Source organism: Colossoma macropomum, unplaced genomic scaffold, assembly GCF_904425465.1.
Source record: "Colossoma macropomum unplaced genomic scaffold, Colossoma_macropomum, whole genome shotgun sequence".
In the NCBI taxonomy this organism is placed as follows: domain Eukaryota; kingdom Metazoa; phylum Chordata; class Actinopteri; order Characiformes; family Serrasalmidae; genus Colossoma; species Colossoma macropomum.
The window spans coordinates 34544585-34570082 of NW_023494795.1; the positions used below are offsets into that span (position 1 = coordinate 34544585).

Genomic DNA, 25498 nt, shown 5'->3' on the forward strand with positions numbered 1-25498 from the left:
GAGAAATTGTCAGGAAAAACTTGCTTGAGGAACATGAGAAAGAAACTCTGAGAAGAAGCAAGACTCAAAAATCCATTGTCCTCTGGTCGACACTGGATAGCAAAACTACAGTAGTAAATATCATTACTTTTTGCACTGTAAAAATGATATACACAGTCTATGGTAACTCTTGAAATATGATGCATTCTTGTCTTCAGTAAGTGAAACATACTATATGACCAAAAGTATGTGGACACTCCTAAGTTTTGAGTTTAAGTGTTTCAGCGACATCCATTGCTATAGGTATATAAAATTAAGCACAGAGCCATGCAATCTCCATAGACAAACATTGGCAGGAGAATGGGTCGTGCTGAAGAGCACAGTGACTTTACACGTGGCACTGTCGAAAGGATGCCACCTTTGCCACAAGTCAGTTCGTGAAATTTCTGTCCTGCTAGATCTGCCCCGACCAACTGTAAGTGCTATTATTGAGAAAGGTAAGCATTTAGGAGCAACAGCAGCTCAGACAGTTTGGTGTAGGAGGGATAATGTTCTGACGCTGTTTTTCAGGACTTGAGCTCGGACCCTTAGTTCCAGTGAAAAGTAGTTGTAATGTTACAACATACAAAGACATTTTAGACAATTATATGCCTCCAACTCTGTGGCAACAGTTGGTGAAGGCTCTTCTCTGTTTCAGCATGACTGTTACCCTGTGCACAAAGCGAGGTCCATAAAGACATGGTTTGATGAGTTTGGTGTGGAGGAGCTCCAGTGGCCTGCCCAGAGCTCTGACCTCAGCCCCACTGAACAAGTTTGGGATGAATTGAAATGCCGATTGCAAACCAGGCCTTTTTCTCAGTACTTGACCTCACAAATGCTCTTTTGATTGAATGGGTACAAATTCCCACAATCACACTCCAAAATCTTGTGGAAAGCCTTCCCACACAAGTGCAGGCTATTACAGCTGCAAAAGGGTACGCAACTACATATTAATGCCTGTGGTTATGGATTGGGATGTCCAATAAGCTCATAGCAGTGCGATCAGGTGTCAACATACATTTAGCTATATAGTTCATCTTGGCTTAATCATGTAAATCTTGCCTCCATAATGAAGGACAACTGTTCTTCCAATATTTAGCTATTAATACATGTAGATCATGTACAATAATGATAATTAGCTAAGTAGCTAGATAGCTAGATTTGTTTGGCTATAAACATTTATTGCTAGCTGTGATTAGTAGGACAGTTTTCAAGATAGCAGTTTAGGGATAAAGTATTGTTCTCTAATGGCATTGATTGAAACACTGAGCTTACATTTTGAAGAGTGGTCTTCATCTGTACAACGGTGTAGGGGAGTCTTTATGAATGAAACTAGTCTTCTTTCATAGATCATGGTGCTATTGCTAAGCTCGCTGGTGTGTTCTTGGTTGTATCTTGTAGCTCAGTGATGTAGATAAGATAATAAGATAAAAAGATACTATAAACCAGTAATATCATGTTTCACCTCCACCTACCACTACCCTACACCTATAAATGAGTGAAACGTTTAGCTAGCTCAGATAGAAAACTGAGTTACGATTTACAATTCACAGTTGTTTTGCAGAAAAGAAATGTACTGATTTTTGGTATAGGACCACCCTCCCCAACCAGACATATTCTTAAATGATCTTAGGTCTGTATGAACAGACTTTTAGCAATGCTTTATCAATAATGCAGGCTGAATATGACACATCTTCTCAGTTTCAGTGATGAATATGCAGAGCTGAGCCCATGTGGGGTTCAATGACAAATGTCTGGAGAAAAAGAGGGAACAGGCATATGCTGCATGTAATATTGATTATAGCCCTTGTTCTCCATGGGCCTTTTGTTGATGTTTATGTGCAAGACTGGGAACAAAATGAGGGCCTTTCACGCTTTGCAAGACATTGCTAGCTGGCTTGGATGAAAATTTTGCTGGAAAGAGAAAAAGGAGCGATAGAACATTCAGTGATAATGGAAACTGACTCTCGTGTTCTGTCAAGAGCGAGAGAACAAAAGAGTGTTTGAATGCCTGTGACTGCCTGTGTGTATGTGTGTAAGAGAGAGAGTGAGAGAGAGTAACAGAGAGCAGAAAGAGAGACAGGAATGTGTGTGTAGGTGTGTGCAGAGGCTAAGAGGATAGTCTTGAGCAGGGTTTAGAGTCACTGGCCTGAGTGCCCACTCTGATGGAAGGTCAAGGCCCGAGGCCGTGTATCTCTGTGGGTGTGGAACTCAAACGTTTTAATCAGAACAGTGTGTCAATGCTCTTTTGTTTGCTTGCCCGGACTTAGGACAGGCCTACCCGGCTAGCACAGGAAGCAAGTGCTTCTCTTCATGAGCAAGAAGGATTGAGGAGAGAAGGATAAATGGGATAAGAGAAGAAAGAGAGCATTGAACTTGTGTGTGTGTGTGTGTGTGAATGTGTCATAAGAATGCTTGAGCTCTACAGTGAGCATGTGTGCACTTTCACACATTTTCAGGAAACGTCCTGGTTTTGCAGGAAAACGAGAGAAAAGAGAAAAGCAGGGCTAACCTACATTATTAGGACAAACAAACATTCCAAACTTTATACAGTGCTTTTGTATACGTACATTTAAATACCATATTGTTGCTGTCCAAAAAAAAATATATATATTTTCATAATGATTGGACCAACAGAAATGCTCCAAAATAGGCCCTTTTTCTGCTGGAAGTTCTCGTTGTTGGGTTAAACTCAAAGTAAAACAACTTTGCCTCAGTTTTATTGGCTTCTCAGCTGATGAGAAAGAGGAAAAATGGGGCAAAGAGGAAAAAAGGGGATGAAGGAATGAACTCTATCATATGGAGGGGAAGGACTTTTGTGTTAGCATTTCACTGCTGCTGATCAACGTTACCCTGAAAGCAGTTCATGCTTTAAAATTGGTCCTGCTCATAACCGATTTCAGTGGAACAGTTTTCATGTCCCCCCTCAAAAGCTGCCTGCATTTGAGAGTGCATGTCGTTCACTGGAAATGGTGGTTGTGGAAATCGTCTACAGTGGCCCTATGGACCACCACAACAAGGCACGCCCCCTAGCATTTTTGCTTTTTGCTAACTAGTTTATTGTTAGCAAGCTACGTCAACATCTCCAGCTAATATGGCTAATCTAGCTTTTTGGTTATATTTATTTTCACTCATGATAATGAAATTTTAGTAGTTTTACATAGTGTTAGAATATCTCAAACTATTTTTACTTTTGCTGCGAGTTTCATTCATGAAACTTTTGTACAATGTGGAAACAAATGCAGCACAAATGATGTATCAGCTTCAGTGCCTGAAATCAAGAGTAATCAACCAGTACTTCATTTACATATCATTTACATGAAGCACACCCTAATGTGTCAGAAGGGAGCAAATAAAATGGCAGCATTCAGTAGCATGTAAGCCAATGGCTGTGGTTGTAGGCAGAGTTTGAGGTCGAGCAGTGAGTGCACTCCTCTACCTACTGACCAAATTTCATAGTGTTAAAATTATGATGCATTATTAGCATCATTGTCATTTTGTATTTTCATTCCTATTATTGTTATTATAGATGATACTGAAAATCATTAACTGCAAATCAGGCATTTTTTCTATTAGTTGTTAAACTGTTATGCTCAAATTGAAGCACACTCCTACCAGATTTGAGTTTAATTATAAAGATACTGCAAAGATGAAACTGATGTGGTGAAATTTGCATGTGCTCATTTTATGATCAGTTTTGATGTATGCAACTTTAATGAATAAGGGTCACTGACACCATAACACACCATCCTCAATCAGCGTATTCAACAGTTGCTAAAAGCTAATCGCTAAAATAGAGATGAACCACTAACATAATTAGGTGCTTCAGTTTGCTTTGAGCTGTAAGAAACCACTTTTCAATTTCTGTGAAAGGGCAAAACCATTTATTTTGGGTGCTGAGGTTTAGGGTTAGGCTTAGAAAGCTTCTTATTACATATTAGGTATATTATTCATTTGGGATATATATGGACAGTACTACAGAGTTAGTTCAAACTGCAGTCCCACAATAAAAAAAAACAAATTTAAAAAGTATTGAGACCTTAGATGATTAATATAAAGACGTAATAAAACATAATCAAGGTATAGTTTCACTCAAAGCAAAAAGATTTTAGTCAAACTCCCAAAGGTGTTTTCAACTTTGACTTTGAACTGTGATCCATAATGGATCCCATGTCCTGACACTGTAAAAAATACTATATAAAACTGTGGGTGTGTGTGTTGAATCCATTGCAATCAGTCCCCTGGGATTCGGAGACTCTGCTATTGACTTTGTTCACATAAAAAGTGATCAGCTAATTAGTTCAGAAAAAACATACATGTACACACACATATACTGCTCGTCATCCTGTGACTGGGGTCTCTGGGACTTTAAGCCCTATAGAAATTTCACAGATTAGAAGACATGATATAAAAATAATCCCATTACATATGATACCATTTTTTCTGTTCTTCTCCCCAAAACCCTCAGCTTCTACCACCGAACAGAGAAGCCCTTTGCATCCATACAAGCCATCTACAGAACCTTTCAGTGAGGGTTATTCTGTTTATAAACTCAGAATACTTCAGAATATGAAATATAGCTGTACTGGGTATAATCTCTGGATGCACCTCTTGTTTGTGACAGTGATTTAATCATTGGCCTTCTGTAAGCCACACACGTCTCCCCCTGGTCAATATATCTACTATTAAGGTTGTTGTAAGAATATTATATTATCCAACAAATTCCTAGGAATTTGTTGCTTGGTTTAATAAATTTTATCTTCGAAAATTATTCCATTGCAAGTTATTTTTGATTGGTTCAAGAAATAATGCAGATTATTTTGCTTGTTTAAAGAAATAATGCTTGAAACAAGCAAAATATGTGCCAGTGGAATAAGGCGCTTTTACTAGATAAACATACTTCTAATATTCTTACAACAATGACATAATGAAGAACATTAGAAATGTTAACTAGATTTAATGTGGCATTCCAGCCTACAAATAGAGTTTATTATCCTGTTTGTCATACTCTGCAGTATTCCGTAGTGCAACACTGCGGCATAATTGGTTTGATAGAATTTGAGATGTTGTATCATTTTCATGTTTTTGTTTTTGTTTTTTTTTGTTCTCTTACTACAGTACCCAGCATGCATTATGCTAATACACCATACAGCTATTACAACTGGTAATCAGTGTAGTGTCCAGCACAAAATGGCCAAACTACAGTATCTTGATAGCCAGGTAGCTGTTATCTTGTTGTCCTCTTCATCTTATAAATCCTTTCTGTTGTTTGTGTGATCCAGTCTCTCCATTATAATGATGATTTGAAGACTTTAGCTACACAGTCTAAATAAGATATTCAGCTTTCTAACAGTAAGATTAGCTATCTGCCTTCTTTCTGCAATCACCTAGCTAATGAAAACAAAAATTCAAACAGTCAGCCCACAAAAATCCACCCCAAAGCTGTTTCAGGTTTTCAAAAGTTCCTCCCACCTTCAAGAGAAATTATTAGAAGGTTATTCTAGCCTTTAAACTAGAAAATCTCACTCAAGGGCCTTCTGTGGGTGTGTGTAATCACGCTTACAACAGATGTAGTGATGGTCACATTATTCAGTTTGACTGAAGGGTTTCTTTAAGATGTTACCACATGCTAATACATCATTTTCACGGTGTAGCTTAAAGATAAGCTTTCTAAATGAACAAGAGAATACTTTTCTAAGTGACTCTTGATAGAAATAAGAACGCCTGCCAAATGTAATTTAATGTTTTTTTAAGTTTATTTACACCTTCTGAAACCACTGTCTACCTTTTACATTGTATGAACATTTCATGATGAATGGACCAATAGAAATGAATAAAATCCAGTTACATTAACATATATTTTAGAACATTTTCCTCCTTCTATGAAGTTATCATTTCACAGATACCAGGTTTTATTACAAGAGTGACAAAATGTCTATGTAAATTGACGGGTGTAGTGTGACTAAACATGCTGCAATACAGCGAAAACTCACCTTTCTGTGCTGCCGGACAGGTGGGCAACACGTGGGCTTCCAGTCGCTCAAACTCAACTTGCTGGCAGCTTTAGAAACCTGACGCTTGGTGTCCTGCTGGAGATGGATTGAGCTCTTTCGGCTCTTCGGATCAGATCCCTTAAACTCCACATAGACGTGAGCACAAACGCACAGCACGCAGAGGAGCACACACACGCGCAGCAACACACACCTGTTCACCCTCTCTTTCAGCATGCTGCAGTTTCTCTGTTCTGCTCGAGGTCTCTCGCCCTTTCTCTCTCTTTCCTGTTATCCTCAGACAGGGACTCAAGTTTCGCATTCATGAGTTTCTCTCTCCATCTCCAAGTCTTTGGACTGTCTTTCTCTCCTTTTCTGTGGTTAACTTTAAAGTTGTTTTGTTGTCTTTGCATTCATGAGTTCTCCATTTCCATATTTTCTCTTTTTCTCTGGTTAACTTCTTTAACTTCTGCTTATTCCATTCTCTTCACTCCTCTCTTCTCTTTAGGGTTTCTGTCCATCGCTCGCACAAGACTGAGTTAAAGCACAGCAAGTTCTCTGGTTACAAAGTCCACCGTCTGTAAACATTCTTGTGCACACTGGTGTGTATGTGTGCTAGTGACACTCTGAAAGTACTAGCTAAAAAAAAAACTTAAGACTTGGTTCAGAACTTCGGGAACTCCCTCCCTCATGGATATCCCAAAGACACACGCAGGCACACACAACTTTCTGGGACCTCCCCCAACATCTGCAGCCCTGGAGAGATCAGACTAGACCAGACGGCAGCAGGATTTTTCTTCAGCCTCTCTGCGTGACTATGGTGTGAGAGCAGACGGTAGAAGGAATTTCCTTTAGCCTCTCTGCATGACTGTGGTGTGAGATTTGCAACCTATTGAAACACATTCAGCAAAAACTATACAAGCTATGCAGACTATAACCAAATCTCCGATACTCAAGGTCAGCAGATGGTGCTACAACACAGGAGATGGACCTTTCAATGTAGAGAAACCGTACTCAAATGGGAACCCCACTGGTTTTTCATTTAATTTCATCGTTGAGATGTAAACAGTCATTCGACAGTGGTGGTGATAGTAACCAGGGGTTGCAAAGTCTACAACACAAATACAGCCATTCTATTTGCTATTCAAACCACCAGTGAACCTATACCTGTGTTCTGGGTTCTTACATGTAATGCTGAAAATGAAAAAAGTGGTAAATCTGAAAAATTATAGGTTTTCTGTGGGAACTATTTTGCCTGAGAACACCATGAGCATACCTCTCCATCCTGCATGGGTTTTGAAAATACACTTTAGGGTAAAAGATCATTGCAAAATATTTTAAAACAATGTCCCTGACATCAGGCGGCATATTCATTACTATTTCATGTAAGAACTTTCTGTAAGGGGAGCTTTTAGAGACATTAAACTATTCAGACGTCTGGTTCCTATCACAACCACTGTAAACAATTCTGACTCAGTAAGTTCCTCTAGAATGGAGCATTTTACATCAAGCCACTCTGACTTTGTTTACATCTTAATGATTTAATAATACAATTTTTTTCCCCTTTCAGTGAAAGTTCAGAAACTATGTGTAAAATGATTTGCAGAGTGTGAACTGTAAATGTTCTAACAAATAAACTGAAAATGTTCTTTGTCTGGTGGTGTTTAATGCAGTGGTGTGCGGTGCTGTGACTAATGGGCGGTACTAATCCTCTCACAAAGACAAATAGCACAACTGTGGGCAATACAATTTTACAACAATATGAATTTAGCTGGGTGTTTTAATGAAAACAGTTAATTCAAAATGCACAAGAGCACAACTGTTTGATCAAAAAAAAATATTAAATATTAAATTTAAAATCAATTTTAATAATACTTGAGCAAAGCACAAATCTTCCAAAAATACTCACCCCTGGTTTCTACACATCACTCTCTACCATGTCCCATCTAAATGTAGCAGTGACCCTATGAAGACAATGCTGCACACCTGGACCTTCTCTGGAGCTCCTTTTTACACTTAAGCTACATGGCTAAAGTAGCTGATGCTGCATTCAGGACCAAGTGGGAATCCTGAAATGAAGACTTCTAAGTAAAAAAAAAATCTGAACTTGAAATTTCCACTCAGAAAGTCTGAGTTTCTTAAGAGCTCTAACCTTGGCAGCAGCCATAGAACAAGAAGGAATGGCATGTTTTAGATGTTTTAAACAGACTTCCGAGTATAATGTGGATAAATACAGGATGGTATTGGGATAATTGTAGGGTTAAGCCCTTCGGTAGAAAAAAAGTACCAGCACACCTCCATTGCTGCTGACCAGCACACCAGCATCCAAAATACAATATATGCTGGTTTTGGTAGTGAGAGGGGTCAGAAAGTACCAAAGCAAGTCTATTTGAGATTACTTAACTACTCAGTTTATGTATCTGATGTGTAGGCATGCAATTTGCATGATGCTAACTTGAACTTGTTAACCCTGCTAGAAAATCCAGCATAGGCCAGCATGGCAGGTCACAAGCAAAACCAGGATAAGTTGTGTTTTGGATGCTGGTATGCTGACCAGCTCAACTTGCATCAGACCAGCACAAGACCATCATAAACCTCAAGCTGCTCTGTGCTGTTTTTTCAGTAGAGAGCTAAGTACATTGGCCTTGTAGCTCCAGTGCAAAACTAAAGAATTGTTTCAGAGCCATTGACCAATTGTGTTTCACACAGAGGAATTTGACCTCCGCATTTAACCCATCCTTGCAGTGAAGCACCCACACTAGGGGGCCATGAGCACACTTGCCTGGAGCAGTGGGCAGCCCTCTCCATAGCACCCGGAGAGCAGTTGGGGATTAGGTGCCTTACTCAAAGGCACTTCAGTCATGTCATGTTTGCTCAAGGGACCAAACCAAAACACTGCGGACTAGCATGTTGCCTCATTAAACACACCCGATTCAGCTCATCAGCTAATTAGCAAGGCCTTCCTAAACTGAATTCAGTGTTAGATGAGGGTAAACGTTTATATTTCAGCACTTTGAAACAGAAGCTCCCCAGTTTGACATGCCTGATAGTATAGCAGAATTCAAAACGTTGCAAAACGATAGTGATAATGGACAAACTTCTTTTTTCTCTCCACTTCTGTCTGCCTTCTGTTATGCACAGTATCTCTGGTTGATGTTAGCTGTGAGGAATTACAGAGTTTATGCAGTTAAACTTTGTTTCATATTTCATGCAACACTGATAGTAATCTCACAATCATTTGGGCCAAGCTTCATTAACTGTCTTGCTAAAGATAAGTCAGAAATTGCTCCAAAGCGTGCATTAATGAATTTGTAAAAACCCAAGACACTGCATTAAGGAAAATGTTACTCAACTTTTGCATCACATGTGGGAAAAGATTTAAAAAAAGAACATATAGCCTGCTCATTTGACCTGTTTCATTTGGTATTGAGGAGGTGTATTGTTTAAAGCTTTGTAAAATGTAATATGTTGGGAAATGGCAAACTAACCAACTCTCTTTTTTGTATATGTTTATGTTTATATGAAATGCATGGACTAAAATGTCATTCATAGCACAATACTGCCCCCTGTTGGATAGTAGCTGTAAGGAGGTTACTAGAATGGCCACTGCATTATGGACATGGAGGGAAAATCTGCAGAACACATCCGCAGAGGCCTGTTGTCTGTTTCCATAACAAATAAATGTGAAAGATTCAAAGGTGCATGGCACTGCTTTCCTGATTATACCATATGTATCATGGCCATGTTGTCCAGCCCCAGTCCTGGAGGGCCAGTATCCAGCGCAGCTTGGTCATTTTCTTGCCCAAACACACCTGATTCAATTCAGACACCCCTGCTTTATATGATATATTCATTAGCCAGACTAGATACCTACTGCTTCACTGCCTAAAGATACCAAAGAAACAACTTTTGGTTTCTTAAAGAACAATGTATACCTACACTAGATTCTGCCACTGTAATACATTGTCTGTCCCAAACTTGCTCTGTTTAATCACTTTAATTCAGTTGCAGAGTTAATCCTCGTTTATGCCAATTAATCTAAGTATACATTTGTATTTCTGGTAAGGTTAAATTTCAATGACATTTTCCTCCAAATTTGTCAGAATCAGTTTCTGGTGGTATGATTCTGGGTAGGGGAGGTCCCATACAAGCCCCTATTTGATTAAAAATACACTTAGGAATGGGAAGATAAGGAAATATTATAAAGCAAATACTTACTAACCTTTGGGGTTGTCATGAAACCTGATTTTAAGTCTAACAGTGCCCAGAGCTTAATGTTCTTAGCCATCTGCAGACACAAAAATGATAGGCAAGTTGTTGTTTTAGCTTGGCAATCATCTACCAAAGATTGTTTTGCATGAGGGTGAGGGGACATCCTCTATTGACCACTGCCTCTTCTGTCTTTCCCAGGATGGAAACAGGAGCAACCAACAACCAATTGGGGGCCAGGTCAACTGGTTTTGGTTGAAAAGTCTTCAGGTCACCTTTGGAGGACTTGTTGGGCTTTTGGGGAAGTTTTTTTGTTAGCTTGCTGCTGCAAGCTGACTGCAGCGCTTGGCTCTAGTAGTCCTTCAAGGCTGCCCAGTCCTTTTCCACCAAGGCACCAACCTTCCCCAGATGGTCCACTATATCTGCTACACCCCTCAGGCGGGTTGCCAGTCTTGGGTTAGAAGCATTGAGTGTTCTTCTAACAATCTCCTCCTCTGCTATGTCAGGCTGTCATTTCAAACATCAGGCTAGATCGTCACAGGTAAAGTCTCTCTCTTGTGTGGGAGCCTGCAGTATGTGTGTTTGTTGGTCTGGAATTTCTGTTAAATAATCAGTAGGTAAGAAAGCATCCATGAATGCCACCTTGAATTGAGCCGAATTTGAAATATTCTTTTTTGCTGCCTGCTACCAACAGCTTCTAGTGTTCCCTTAAGTTCAGGATCAGTAATGAGTCTAAGTGTGAGGATGGCTTCACATCCTTCCATAAACTCAATGACATCAGAAGAACCTCATGATAGTCCGAACTCTGGCAGATTCAACTTAAATGGAGTGGGAACTGTGAGAGACTGGCTGTACGGATAGATGTGGGACTGAGAAGCTGTTCTTACATCTTTAGGATGGTTGGTATGGAAGTTGTTTGCACATAAATGTGTAAAATGATGCATGCTAGTCCTGTGCAACTTCATGGGCAGCAAATAATTACCAGAAAGTTGTTAAAAAATGCAAGTTACAAGTTACTCAAACTTCTTAGTTGAGTCAAAAATTCTCCCAGCTACTGTTTCTAGGTCTGCATCTCAGTTAGATAAACAAGACTGAATTTGTGTTTTTTTACTCAGTTTCCCCATTAGCTGGCACTCCTTGTATCACACAGTCCTATCTGGCATATTTTCCTCTTGGGCTTCTAGAAATAGACAGCTATGGTGTTGCTGGGATTCAAACTTACAACCATCTGATGTTGGGATTAGACAGTTGTACCACATGAGACTACGCCATGCTTTAATGTCAAAACAACAAATCTTTTCTGCAGTGTATTAAACAATCGTAGCCACAAAATCTGAGTTGCGTCATGTGTTCCTGAGTGGTGCTGTGGACTAACTAAGCCATCACACCAACAGGAGATTGTGAGTTCGAGCCCCAGCAATGTCATTGCCTGCCCTAAGTGTGTACCCAAGAGGAAAAATGTCTAGCAGGATTGTGTGATGGAAGAATCCTGGCTGAAGAAGCATAAAAAAAGTTCTTTTTATTTACCTAACTGAGATGCAGAACTAAAACAGAACTAAGAGAACTTTTGACTCAACTAAGAAGTTTCAGCTGTGTGAACTCTTGTGCCCTTTTTCCAAAAAAACAAAAAAAAAGCCAAGTAATCAGTTACTGTATCATTTTGAGTTGAGCTGATCTCTCATTTTTAACAGTGCAAATAAACACAAAATGAAAAAATAATTGCTGCCTTAGCTACTAAATCAACCAGTGAACCAAATTCAATTGACTATTGAGTTCAGTTTCACTAACCACACCCTTTAACAGAAGCTTACTAGAACTTGTCTGGCAATGTGAAGCAGGCTAGAAGGTCTCAAAAAGCAGCACATGATGCCACATTCTAAAGAGATTCAAATACAGATGTAAAACAAAGTTATTAAAGTCTACCAGTCTGGAACGGGTTACAAAGCCATTGCTGAAGGCAAACAACGCTGAGAGCCATTATCCACAAATACAAAAACCTGGAACAGTGGTGAACCTTTCCAGGAGTGGCTGGCCTACCAAAATTTCATCAAGATCGCTTCGACATTTCATCCAGGAGGAGCTCAAGCACAGTTGGGTTATGCAGCAGAGCAATGATCCGTAGCACACAAGCAAGTTCACCTCTGAATTGCTCAAAAGAAACAAGATTAAGGTTTTGGAGTGGCCGAGCCAAAGTCCTTCCTTAAATCCCATTGATATGCTGTGGCAAGACCTTAAGTGGGCAGCATGCTCGAAAACCCTCAGTTGTAGCTGAATTAAAACAATTCTACAAAGAAAAGTGGGCCAAAATTTCTCCATAGCGGTGTAAAAGACCCATCGCAAACGTTTGATTGTAGTTGTTACTGCCAAAGGTGGCACAAGAAGTTGTTTAGTTTAGGGGGCAATTACTGTTTCCCATGGTTGATACAGATTTTGAAAAAGTTTTTATCCTTAATAAATGGAATGATCATTTAATGCTGCATTTTGTGTTTACTCGTGTTGTCTATCTTACATCAATATTAGTGAGATGATCTGAAACGTTTAAATGTGACAAATATGCTAAATTAGAAGAAATCATGTGGGGGCAAATACGTTTTCATAGCACTGTATGTACTATTAACAGATTGCTGAGCCTAACACTTGAAATATTGAACACAAATTCTACTTCTGTTGCCCTCTTTGTAAAATCAATCTACATGTCATAAATTCTTAATATGACAAGTGTATTAAATATGACCTTGTCGTATTAAAAACTTGGTAACAGGAATACTACAGCTTTGAGCATTTGTGATAAATGTTTCATCCAGAATTTTGAAACTGCAAATGGTTCTTTGATCTGCAGCCCAGTTGTTGTTTTCCTTACTTTGTGAAAAATGAGTTGTCAGAAGGTGATATTCTTCCATTGGCTTTTGGAGGCCCAGTTCCTGGATGAACTCTTGCTCCACATGTGTACTTTTACATTTCTGAAGTTTTAGGCCAACAAGATGAGGCGAAATATGTAACACAGAGGTTGGAGATAACCAGGCAGGTTAAGCCCAGAGGTCAAACTGTCAGAGAGCTAGAGTTTTATGATTCTTGCTCTAGGGGAAAAAAAAGAAGAAAAAAAAAAAAAAGAGAGGGAAGGGGGAGGGGAGGGAGGGGGACAAGGGGGAAAAAAAAGAGGGAAAGAGAGAGGAAGAAGAAAGGGGGGGGAAAGGGGGAGAGGGAGGAGAGAAGGGGGAAGGAGGAAAGGAGAGGGATAAAAGGAGGGAGGGGGGGGGGGTGGAGAGGGGAAGGGGGAGAGAGGGAGGAGAGAGGGGGAGCGAGGAAGGGAAGGGAGGGAGGGAGGAGGGGAGGAAAGAAACAAAGAAAAAGGGGGGAGAGGGGAAGGAGAAGAGAGAGAAGGGGGAAGGAGGAAGAGAGTGGGAACTGTTTACTTGGATTGATGTTTTAAGCAGTGTCCGGTTCGTATTCAGTGAATTCACACGACAATCTATTAGATCGCACCCCTGAAAGAGGGGCGCAGGTGTCTAGGCTTCCTTGGACTGCCCCGCACCCCTTGACCGCCACTCCATTCCAGAGAAATGGATCTATAAGGACTTGAAGCCGAATCCTTCTGATGATGCCACTGCTGACAACTGTACCACGGCAACCAGAGATCAAAGGCATTCTCAGAGTTACTATATGAGCTGCTGGATTTATGACTATCACCATTTAAAAAGTTCAGTAAACTTTTAAAGCCTCACTGTTGAGAATATGCTAGAGGCTAAAGCAGTCTTTATGTCTTTGAGAGACAATGTTCATGCATGAAGGTCAAAGTCAGTGGTATTTATACATACACAGACATATAAAAAAAGTCTTTATTTCAAGTGAAAATAGGTAAACACGTCCTCTACACAATCACCGTTTATTTGTTGAATTTTAAATCTTTAACAAAAAAATATGAGTGTAAAATGTTGCCTGTGCAAAAGTTATGGTATATTTTATATTTATGTTTTGTTTTGTTTTTTTTACTTTTTCTAGCTGGTAAATAGAAATTGTGCACCGAGGAATTCCATATTTAAGTTTGCTCACCGTAGAGGATGTGTTAACTTACAACCCCATTTCCAAAAAAGTTGGGACGCTGTGTAGAATGTAAAAAAAAATAGAATGCAATGATATGCAAATCATGTAAACCATGTTTTTAAAGGAAAATACTACAAAGACAAAATATCAAATGTTGAAACTGAGACAGTTTTTTGAAAATTATATGCCCATTTTGAATTTGATGCCAAAAACACGTTCCAAAAAAGTTGGGACGGGGGCATGTTTACCACTGTGTTTCATCACCTCTTCTTTTAACAACACTTTGGGAACTGAGGAAACCGACTGCTGTAGTTTTAAAAGTGAAATGTTTTTTCTTGTTTGATATAGGATTTCAGCTGCTCAACAGCTCTGGGGCTCATTTGTCGTATTTTTCATTTCATAACCCTCAAAATGTTTTCATTGGTGACAGATCTGGACTGCAGGCAGGCCAGGTTAGCCCCCGGACTCTTTTATTACGGAGCAATGCTGTTGTAATACATGCAGAATGTGGTTTGTCATTGTCTTGCTGGCCTTATCTGAAAAAACATCGTCTGGATGGCAGCATATATTGCCAAAACATGTATATATCGTTCAGCATTAATGGTGCCTTCACAGATGTGCACGTCGCCCATGCCATGTGCACTAATGCACCCCTATACCATCATAAATACTGGCTTTTGAACTTTGCTCTGATAACAACCTGAGTGGTCATCTGCCTAGAGGATGCAGTGTCCACGATTTCCAAAAAGAATTTCAAGTGTTGATTCGTCAGACCACAGGGTTTTTCCACTTCCCCTCAATCCATTTTAAATGAGCTTGGGCCCAGAGAAGGTGACAGCATTTCTAGATCCTGTTTATATATGTTTTCTTCTTTGTGTTTTAGATTTTTAACTAGCATTTGTGGATGCAGGACCGAACTGTTTTCACAGACAATGTTTTTCAGAAGTGTTTCAGAGCCCATGTAGTGATTTCAACTACAGAATTATGTCTGTTTTTAAAGCAGTGCCGCCTGAGGACCCAAATATCACGGCCAGCAAATACTGTTTTTTGGCCTTGTCCCATACAAAGATTTCTCCAGATTCTCTGAATCTTTTATGTTATTATGTACCGTAGATGATGAAAAGAAAAGTTCTTTGCTAGTTTATGCTGAGAAACGTTATTATTGAATTGTTGCACTATTTGCTCATGCAGTCTTTCATAGAGTGGTGAACCCCTCCTCATCTTTACTCCTGAAAGTCTCAGCCTCTCTGAGATGTTTTTTTATACCCAATCATGTTACTGTCGCCAAACAACCACCAGCTGTTTTTTTTTTTTAGCATTACATAACTTTACCAGCCTTTTGTTGCCCCCATGCCAACTTTTTTGGAATGTGGTGTTGGCATCAAATTCAAAATGGGCAAATATTTTTCAAAAAACAATAACATTTCTCAGTTTCAACGTTTGATATGTTGTCTTTGTACTGTTTTCAATAAAATATAATGCTTTAAATGATTTGCACATCATTGCATTTTGTTTTTATTTACATTTCGTACAGCGTTCCAACTTTTTTGAAAAATGGGATTGTAATCATCCAACAAATGCTTTGGCTCATCAGCGCTGCATTATGTTAAAGTGTGCTAATGATGGAATTAACAAATCTGTGTGATGGGTGTCCAGGAGAAATCTGGAAGATGTCAACTACAGTATTTATCTTTATTTGCATTTATTCTAATAATATATGATGTTATTTCCAAGCAAAAAGAAAAACTAACATAAAAAATATTTTCTCATATTATTCTAATATGGTTTTTAGCTTTTCATGAAAGTCATAGGTACAGTGAAAGGACAAATTATTTATGCTCTGCCACTACTGTCAAGTTCAAAATCAAGAGGGACCTGATTATGTAAAATTGCAGATGCCACAAGACCGTGCTCAAACTATGTAAACACTATCACATCACATACTACCTTAGGCTGGATTTGCTACAGGACTGGATTAGATTTTTTTCCCTTTGATATCTGAGGATGTTCTGCAGATATTGGCTAGATGCTGATGGTTTGTAGTAGATCTGTGCCATCTTTGATAAATAAACATCCTCTTGCGATGTACATGGATAAATGAAATGTACTAACATGCATTTCTTTGACTGAATCAGTAGTAGAGGGAGAAAACTTCATATATTAGGATTTTCACATTCAAATCTTAAACCAGCACATTACTGCAGGGGTTCTAAACCCTGAGTAATCAAACACAGAGAAAACAATTTTGACAAGTGTATTCAAGCTCTGCCAAACGGCTCCACCTACAGGCTATGAAAGATGGACTAGTGTTGATTATTAATTTCTACTGGGTGAGCTCATTACTGAGGAAGGGTCTTGTCAGACCCCTGAATATGAACAATGTTCTAGCGTGAAGTGGTGAAGTGCTAGCTAAGGAATGCAGGACCAGTAAGTGAGCAGGTTTACTATTAAATTATTCTCAAAAAAGGGTCGCACTGTGAAAAAGGTTAAGAACCCTTGAATTACTGAAAACCCTTTTCCTTGCAATTTAGAACTTTTGCTGAATTTCATGCATTGGGGTCCATAAAACACAAAAATTGCTAAAAACTGATTCAGAAAATTCAGAATTCTAGCTCTTTGTTTTTCAGTAATAAACTAAATTACACTAGGTTGTAAATGAGTGACCACTCAGCCCATGTGAGGGCTATGACACATCATCTCACATGTGTGGTTGTGAAATCTGGAAACACGTATCCCCAGATCACATCACCCAAAGCTTCCTCTGGTATGAAATGTATGAATGCATAAATTAAGTCTTTGTTGACGAGACCTATAAGTGGATCCATTGCAATGTACAGTTCAGCAGAGGTGAATCATAAATCCACACACTGTCCGAACACTCCTACAGCCGGTATGCTGCACCTGCCCTCATGGTGGCCCTAATGGTCAGTGGAAATAAATCTACCATCAGATTTTATTGCATCTTGCAGCTTCACCATTTCACATTACTTGCATTTTTTGGATTATTTGAGCATCAAAATGTGTAAGTAATTCTAATAAAATCATTCAGCCTTTAACTGCTGAATTTGCAGATCTAGTGGACATGCTTCTTCTAGACTTGCTATATAACAGCTCTCTTAATGTTTCTGCTGCTTGGCATTATTAGGAAGACCATAAATTTATGGAAGAAATAGGATGATAAAAAGAAACATTTTTATAATTTATTTACAGTAACATTTGGGACATAGTATATTGCCAAAGGTATGGACTGGTGCTTCAGCCACTAACAGGTGTATTAAATCAAGTACATAGGCATGCAATCCCCATAGACAAATATTAGACAGTAGAACGGGTCGTACTGAAGAGCTTAGTGACTTTAAATGTTTATGCTACTTTTGCCACGAGTCAGTTTGTGAAATTTCTGCCCTGCTAGGTCTGCCCCAGTCAACTGTAAGTGCTATTATTGTGAAATGGAAGCATCTAGGAGCAACAACATGAAACTCACAAAGCAGGGCCACATAGTGTCCATGCAGAACTACGGAGAGCAAAAAATTGCTTATCCTCTGTATCTTCTGCATCACTTACTACAGAGTTCCAGACTGCCTCTGGAAGCAACATTGGCACAAGCAGTATGTATCAGGAGCTTCATGAAAAGGGTTTTCATGGCCGAGCAGCTGCACACAAGCCTAAAATGTCTATGCGCAATGCCAAGAGTTGGCTGGAGTGGTGTAAAGCATGCCACCTCTGGACTCTGGAGCAGTGAACATGTGTTCCTTGGAGTGATGAATAACGCTTCACTATCTGGTGGTCTGATGAACAAATTTGGCTTTGGGGAATACGAGGAGAACACTAGAGCAAACAATAAAGTTTGGTGGAGGAGGGATAATGGTCTGGGGCTGTTTTTTCAGGGTTTGGGCCCCTTAGTTCCAGTGAAGGGTAATGTTAATGCTACAGCATACAAAGACATTTTAGACAATTACATGCAGTTTGGGAAAGGCTACTGCTGTTCCAGCACGACTGTGATTCTGTGCACAAAGCGAGGTCCAGATAGACATGGTTTGAGCAGTTTGGTGTGGAGGAACTCCAGTGGCCTTCACAGAGCCCTGACCTCAACCCCACTGAACCCCTTTGGAATGAATTGGAACTAATCATCGCAGATAAATGCATATTGCCACAGCGGGCATGGGAAATGTTTATGGTCCATTTATGGACCTGTGATCAGGGATGGATCATGGTCTTGTGAGGCCCCTGTGCACCAGCATCTGAGGAGGCCCCAAAACTGTAACTGTAACACTAAATAGATAAATACTTTAAAAAAATAGTTTATGTTCAAGTTCCGCAACACAAACCTTTATTTTTGTTGTTTTGACAAAACACAAAATTAGCCTTATCAATGATAATTCTATTCTATTATTCTGTAATTCTATTGTGCCTACAGTGTAACATATTCTACTGTATCTACATTGTAACCATTTTCAAAGTAAATGATAATATAACTCTTGAGAGGCTTGAGAAACGATAACATTCTTCTTTTATTTCATTTAGTTAGTCATTTGTACATATTTAATTGTTATTCTTTAGTCTAATGTTTATATCTGCAGTGGATTTCACCAAGTATTTCAGAACCCTTGGGCCTTGGCAGTCAGAGGCCCCTGGGCACTGGCTCCACTGGCCTGGTCAGCAATCCACCCCTGCCTGTCATGACTTGGTGCATTGAAGTAACATTAGATGTTTGTTTTGACATTTTCACACAGACCATTTCCATCATAGTAAAAGAACGCTATAAGTACCAAAATCACAAAAAGCTGACAACAACGTTTTTTAATTTGTTTTAGTGTTTGAACTGGGTAGGAAATGACACACAAAACAAACGTTGATGCGTGGTATAAACAGGCCCTATGAAACAACCTCATATTGACTAAAAATTTCCCTATGTGGCAGCTCAGCAGTGTGACATTCATTCAACTCAGTGTGTAGATAAAGCAAAACAAGGACTAGAGTCTCAGATCACACATCAGAGTGCAGAATGTTCTTGCAAACAAAAAGGAAAGGAAAAAACAATAAATTCTATTTGTTGATTTTATAGCTTTTATTAATGATAATCAACCAACTGATAAGTGGTTCCAGCCTAAATAGAAATTATTTCACTGAATAAAAACACAAGTGAGCTAGATGTTCTCTCCTCTTTAAACAGAACCATTCTGTTCCCCACTGTTAGAACATACGCATGCACTCTCTGACTGCACATATCAGGAAGCCTTGGTGAGTGTGAACCCAGCAGCTGGACACACCAGGTGAAGGTTCTGAACTTGTGTGTAGGTGTGGGACTGATAAAGCCTTACTCTGCCTTTTTCTCAAGAAGTTCATGAGGGGCAGACTAAGGTTAAGACTGTGACTGGTGAGTGTTGCATCAGATCAGGTCACTGCACCGTTTCTACACAGTGCACTCTTCATAATAAAAGCCTCCCCTAAATAAATCATGGCTTTAATTGATATGGATTTATATGGTTCTACTGAATTAGTTTACACTGTGATCCCAAAAGTATGAAAAGTATGATTTTATTTCAACTGTTCAAAGCTGCGTTTGCTAGTCATATATTGGCTAGCACTTCAATTGTTTTGTTAGTGACAAACTGGAATGTTCAATTATTCTATCTTAATAAAATAAACATACTCAGTATAGTATAGCGTCACTCAAAGCAAACAAATTTGAGTCTCAAGTCCAAGTCAGTTAAAAGTTCAACAAGGAAAATGGGTTTTCAACAGTTTGGTAGAGGTAGAACGATCCATATAGAACCTTAACATCAGGGGTTGCTGGTCTGCTGCAATGGGCCCGTGTTGCTGTAGGTTTTCATTCCAATCAAGCAGCAGCACACCTGATTCTACTTGTTCAATCAGTTGATCTCAGTCTTCAAACAATTGCTTAATCATGTGAGGTGGTTGGAATAAAAACCTGAAGCCACACTGGTTCTTTATGGACAAGACTGATGACTCTGACTTTACATTATGTGGAGATTCTATACACTTGCTCATCTTATTCTATAAATATACTATAAATCAATGTAAATTCAATCCAATATAAATCTAATGATTTTCAACCCCAGATTTGTTGACTCACCACACTGTTTCAAGAATTCTCTGCCCAAAACACACCTGACACAGTTTATGATGAGCTTAATAATTACTTCATGAGCTGAATCAGGTGTGTTGGGGGCAGTCAATACCTAAAATTGTGCTGAGCAGTGGGTCCCTAAACTTAGAGTTGAAAACCACTGCTTAAAAAAAGGTTCCATGGCATTGCTCCAAAGAACCCTTTTTGAAATCAAAATTAAACCAAATGAGCATGTCTGTCACAAAGAAAATGAGAGAATGAATTGTTAATCGTAGCTGCGACCAAAAGAAAACATACCCACAAATTAAGAAAACATGCGCACAATTAAAAGAAAATGAGAGAATGAACTGTTTGTGGGAACAAATTAAGAAACTGTGACCACAAATAAAAGAAAACGTGAACAAATTTCAAAAAATTTCACTCAAATTAATTTTTAGATTTAACCCTGTCCCCTCCGGAACTCCGTACTTATCTACACTATGCTTTGAAGTAATACAAAAACCTCTACAAGATTAAACCTAGAATAACTAATGGTGTATCTGTTCCAGCACTCTAACTGAGGATGGTTATCACTCAATACATTAGAGACACTGAGATATGTAAAGGTTCTCAACACTGGTCCTGGGGGGACTACTGCCATACTTTATTGTATTTCCTACTCCTAAACAACAGGCATTACTTGAAAACGAAGTCCATCCTCCTGTCCTTTTGGATAAAGTGGTTAATGGTTGGGTCATGCAGCTGACCCTTTGCTTTTAAATTATCAACAATGATGGCGACGAGTTGACTTGGATAAACTTCCAAGCTGATATGAATTATAAATATTGAATGAGAGAGTCGGGTCAAGGATGACACCCTGATTTCTAACTTGTGTGGGAGACCACTGTGTCATCAAATGAGAGAGATACAGAGGAAGTTTTGTTGAGAGTTGATTTAGAGCCAGAGAAAGAGTTCAGTCCTAACACTGTTTAACATGAAAAAGTTATGTTGTGTTCATTGTTTCTGAGATAAATGTAGCAATGAAAGTCCAGTTTGTCGTATGATCTGCTGGAATGACCAGCAGAGGTCCAAACACTGAACCCTGTGGGACCCTTTGAGTAACAACATGCATTATTTTACATGTATTTCTTTTCTGTATAGAGTGCCTGCACAGTGGGGTTAAAAAACAGATGAAATCTCACCATCTTCGTTAAGGTCACATGGCCAAAAATTGTGTATCTATATCATCTGGGACCACACATTGAAGTGGATCAGATCAGATTTGTGTCTACACAGGTCTCAAAGCATCAGATTACATTAAGATAAAGAAAAATAGATTTGTGTCTCTTCAAAAATATTGTCTTAGCCAGCTCCAGTGTTGCTAAACATATTACTCTCTGTTATCTCTTAAGGAAAAATAAAAATATTCATTTTTATTTTTACAGAGTGGTAATTGCTTTCAAACCTTTGGTCTGTAGTGTAGTTTAGTGCAAACATGCTTTTATTGTGAAATTGAACACTCTGTGCCAATTTTCCAGACAGGGATTAACGCTGCCTTTAAGTCCTCCTTGGAAGTTACTACTTACAACTTCAGAAGTCATAAATATAACTTATGTTATATATATATCAGTCCTGGTCCTGGAGATCTACCAGCCCAGAGAGTTCAGATCCAACTCACCTGGATCTAATATTCAGATCCCCCTGGCGCCTTTCATTACTTGGATCAGGTGCCTTAGAATACAGCTAAAATCTGCAGGGTGTAGTCCAGGGCTGGCCTTAATCCTTGTATGGGAAACTGGCCTTCTAGGTTCACCTAGAATTAATGCATTAATTTAGGGAACTCAATCGGTTTCTAAGAGCATAAAGCTGAGTCAGCCATGTGCTCTGTTAATGCAATGACGAGCCCCTCAGTATGATTCAGTCACTAAATATTGTCGGAAATGCCATTTTATTAACAGTATCCATGCTTTCAGTCTTCAATTCCTTCAGTTCCTACAGAGGGATACTTGTAGGGATTCTTGTTGCTGGTCATCCTCTTCCTCTTTTACCTTCAACTCTTCCAAGCATTATGGTCTTTTTCAATGAATTGGTTCTTCATATAATATGTCCAAAATAAGAGCTTCATGTTGGAGTGAGATTTGGTTGTTTTCTTTGCCGTCTAAGATACTCTTGAAAGTCTTTGCCATCTTTAGAGTTCAAAAGCATCTATATTTTTTCTTTCTCATTTGTTTATTGTGCGGCTTTCACATCCATAAAGAACCACAGATGAGACCATGGGCTGGACAATTCTGATCGTTCTTTGTGGAGACAAATTGTTGCATTTAAAGATCTTTTCAAAGTCTCTCATCCTTGTTCTGGCGAGTGCCAATCTGGCCTTCTGAACTGAGGGTGCCATCTTCTGGCATAATCTCAGTAATCATTCTGTTGTGTCTACCCGTACGCAGTTGGAACTGATGTCTATGCCTTTGTCACTCCTGTGATCATCTGCTGCTGATTTTGTCCGTTATTGCAGCTGCCAAATACATGTGGGAGATTTAGTTTGGAACCTCTGATAAGAACTTTGTGCCGTGGAGTTAAACTTCATTCAGCATGCAAGCCTCCTAACTCTGACATAGCACAATTCCATAAGAAGGCCAAATAATCTACCAAATTTCTTGAGGCTAAGTTAACTTCTTGAAACTGAACTATTTTCTAGAAAATTCATTTAAGGTAGCTCCTATGCATATAAACATGTCTGTTTTTGTAAAAATAATTCAACATAAGTGATACATTGGTGTCAGAGCATGTTTACATATTCCTGTGTGCTGAAACATTTTCAAAGTCGTTATTACCACCCAGGGATCCAGTGGACAAGGTCATAAAAAGAACATGCTGAAGTGCATAAATTTGGACATGTGAAGAGTAGAGAATGTGGCAGTTAGCACTGTGAAGTGACCGAGGTGTTATCAGGCTACCATGTGAGAACTGATAAGAAGGCGTGACCACTCACAAATGTTTGACTAATAATGTTGATTGCATTTTCACATTTGTCTCTATTGTTACAAGGGTTAATTTCCCTGATCAAATTAGAATGATCAAAGATACTGCTCTGTACCCTTAACAGAGTTCACTATGATTCATCACAAAACGATAGTGACCATTGATACAGTGTGGGCAGTGTAAGAATGAATCCTTAATGCTGTACTACAATGCATTATTTGAGTGTAGAAGCTATTATTTAAAGATCTATGTCCGTCAATACGATAAGACCCTACACAGGGAGCAGGGAGTCAATAGAAATTTAACACTTCATAGAGTACCACAATATGTGCAGTTTAGTGTTTCACATCCTCTTACAATGGCTTCTAATCTAGTGATTAGTTGAATCAGGTGGGTTGGAAGAAGAGAGATCACTAAAATATGTAGTGCAACATACAACTGGGAAACACAACATAAAAGTAAAGGATTTGGGAACTACTATTTAACCCCTTTAAATCCTAGGCTTATTACATGCTACAGCTTATCATTTAGTAACTACAGGGATTTCAGTTCAAACTGGCTGAGATATTCTTAAATTATAGAAGTGTGCAGTGTGCTGGTGGACCCTGGCTATTTAAGGGTGAAAATGAGGAGTACACTGGGACCAGAACGAAAGAATGGTAAAATAAGGGAAAATGAGGGGAATGAGGATTGGGAAACACTGATGTAAAATAAGAGGAGCTCCAGGGCCTGGATTGGGAAACACTGGTGTGTAAAATAAGGGACACTTTAGGACCTGGATTGGGAAACACTGGTCTAAAATAAGAGGCGCTCCAGGGCCTAGATTGGGAAACACTGGTTTAAAAATTAGGGGCGCTCCAGGGCTTGGACTGGGAAACACTTGTTTGAAATAAGCAATGTTCCAGGGCCTGGATTGGGAAACACTGGTTTAAATGGGTGCTCCAGGACCTGGATTGGGAAACACTGGTGTAAAATAAGGGCATTCCAGGGCTTGGATTGGGAAACACTGGTGTAAAATAAGGGCATTCCAGGGCTTGGATTGGGAAACACTGGTCTAAAATAAGGTGCACTCCAGGGCATTGATTAAGAATCACTGGTGTAAAATAAGAGGCGCCCCAGGGCATGGTTTGGGAAACACTGGTGTGTAAAATAAGGGGCACTTTAGGACCTGGACTGGGAAACGCTGGTGTAAAATAAGGGGCACTTTAGGACCTGGACTGGGAAACACTGGTGTAAAATAAGGGGCACTTTAGGACCTGGATTGGGAAACACTGGTGTAAAATAAGGGGCACTTTAGGACCTGGGTTGGGAAACACTGGTGTAAAATAAGGGGCGCTCCAGGGCCTGGGTTGGGAAATACTGGTGTAAAATAAGGGGCGCTCCAGGGCCTGGGTTGGGAAATACTGGTGTAAAATAAGGGGCACTCCAGGGCATTGATTAGGAATCACTGGTGTAAAATAAGAGGCGCCCCAGGGCCTGGTTTGGGAAACACTGGTGTAAAATAAGGGGCGCTCCAGGGCCTGGTTTGGGAAACACTGGTGTAAAATAAGGGGCACTCCAGGGCCTGGTTTGGGAAACACTGGTGTAAAATAAGGGGCGCTCCAGGGCCTGGTTTGGGAAACACTGGTGTAAAATAAGGGGCACTCCAGGGCCTGGTTTGGGAAACACTGGTGTAAAATAAGGGGCGCCCCAGGGCCTGGTTGGGAAATACTGTTGTAAAATAAGGGGCGCTCCAGGGCCTGGTTTGGGAAATACTGTTGTAAAATAAGGGGCGCTCCAGGGCCTGGGTTGGGAACACTGGTCTAAAATAAGGGTTGTTCCAGGGCCTGGGTTGGGAACACTGGTCTAAAATAAGGGGTGCTCCAGGGCCTGGGTTGGGAAACACTAGTCTAAAATAAGGGGCGCTCCAGGGCCTGGGTTGGGAAACACTAGTCTAAAATAAGAGTACCCTGAGATCAGGATTGAGAAAGGCTGGTCTAAAATAAGCACTGAAAAATACCAGCCATTAAATGTAAACTAAAAGCACGACACCACAATGTAATTAAAAAAATAACAACCGTGTGTTACAGTGAACCTGAGTGAAATCCTCGATTCCACATGTATTTGCATATTGCTCGCTTTTCTCACGCAGAAAAGCTAACGCACAAGCAGCACAGTTCCACACCTTCACTTCATGGAAGTTGAGATTCCA

At 39.6% G+C, this 25498-nt stretch overlaps 1 protein-coding gene across 1 annotated transcript in view; it reads right to left on the reverse strand.

Annotated features, from left to right (window-relative positions):
* mettl24 (methyltransferase like 24) overlaps positions 1 to 6770 on the reverse strand; it is a 69251-nt gene extending 62481 nt beyond the window's left edge. The window contains exon 1 of the mRNA XM_036582299.1: positions 6012 to 6770. Within this exon, the coding sequence (XP_036438192.1) occupies positions 6012 to 6245 (234 nt within the window). The 5' untranslated portion in view covers positions 6246 to 6770. The remainder of the gene's footprint in view (positions 1 to 6011) is intronic.
* Between the last annotated feature and the right edge of the window lie 18728 nt (positions 6771 to 25498).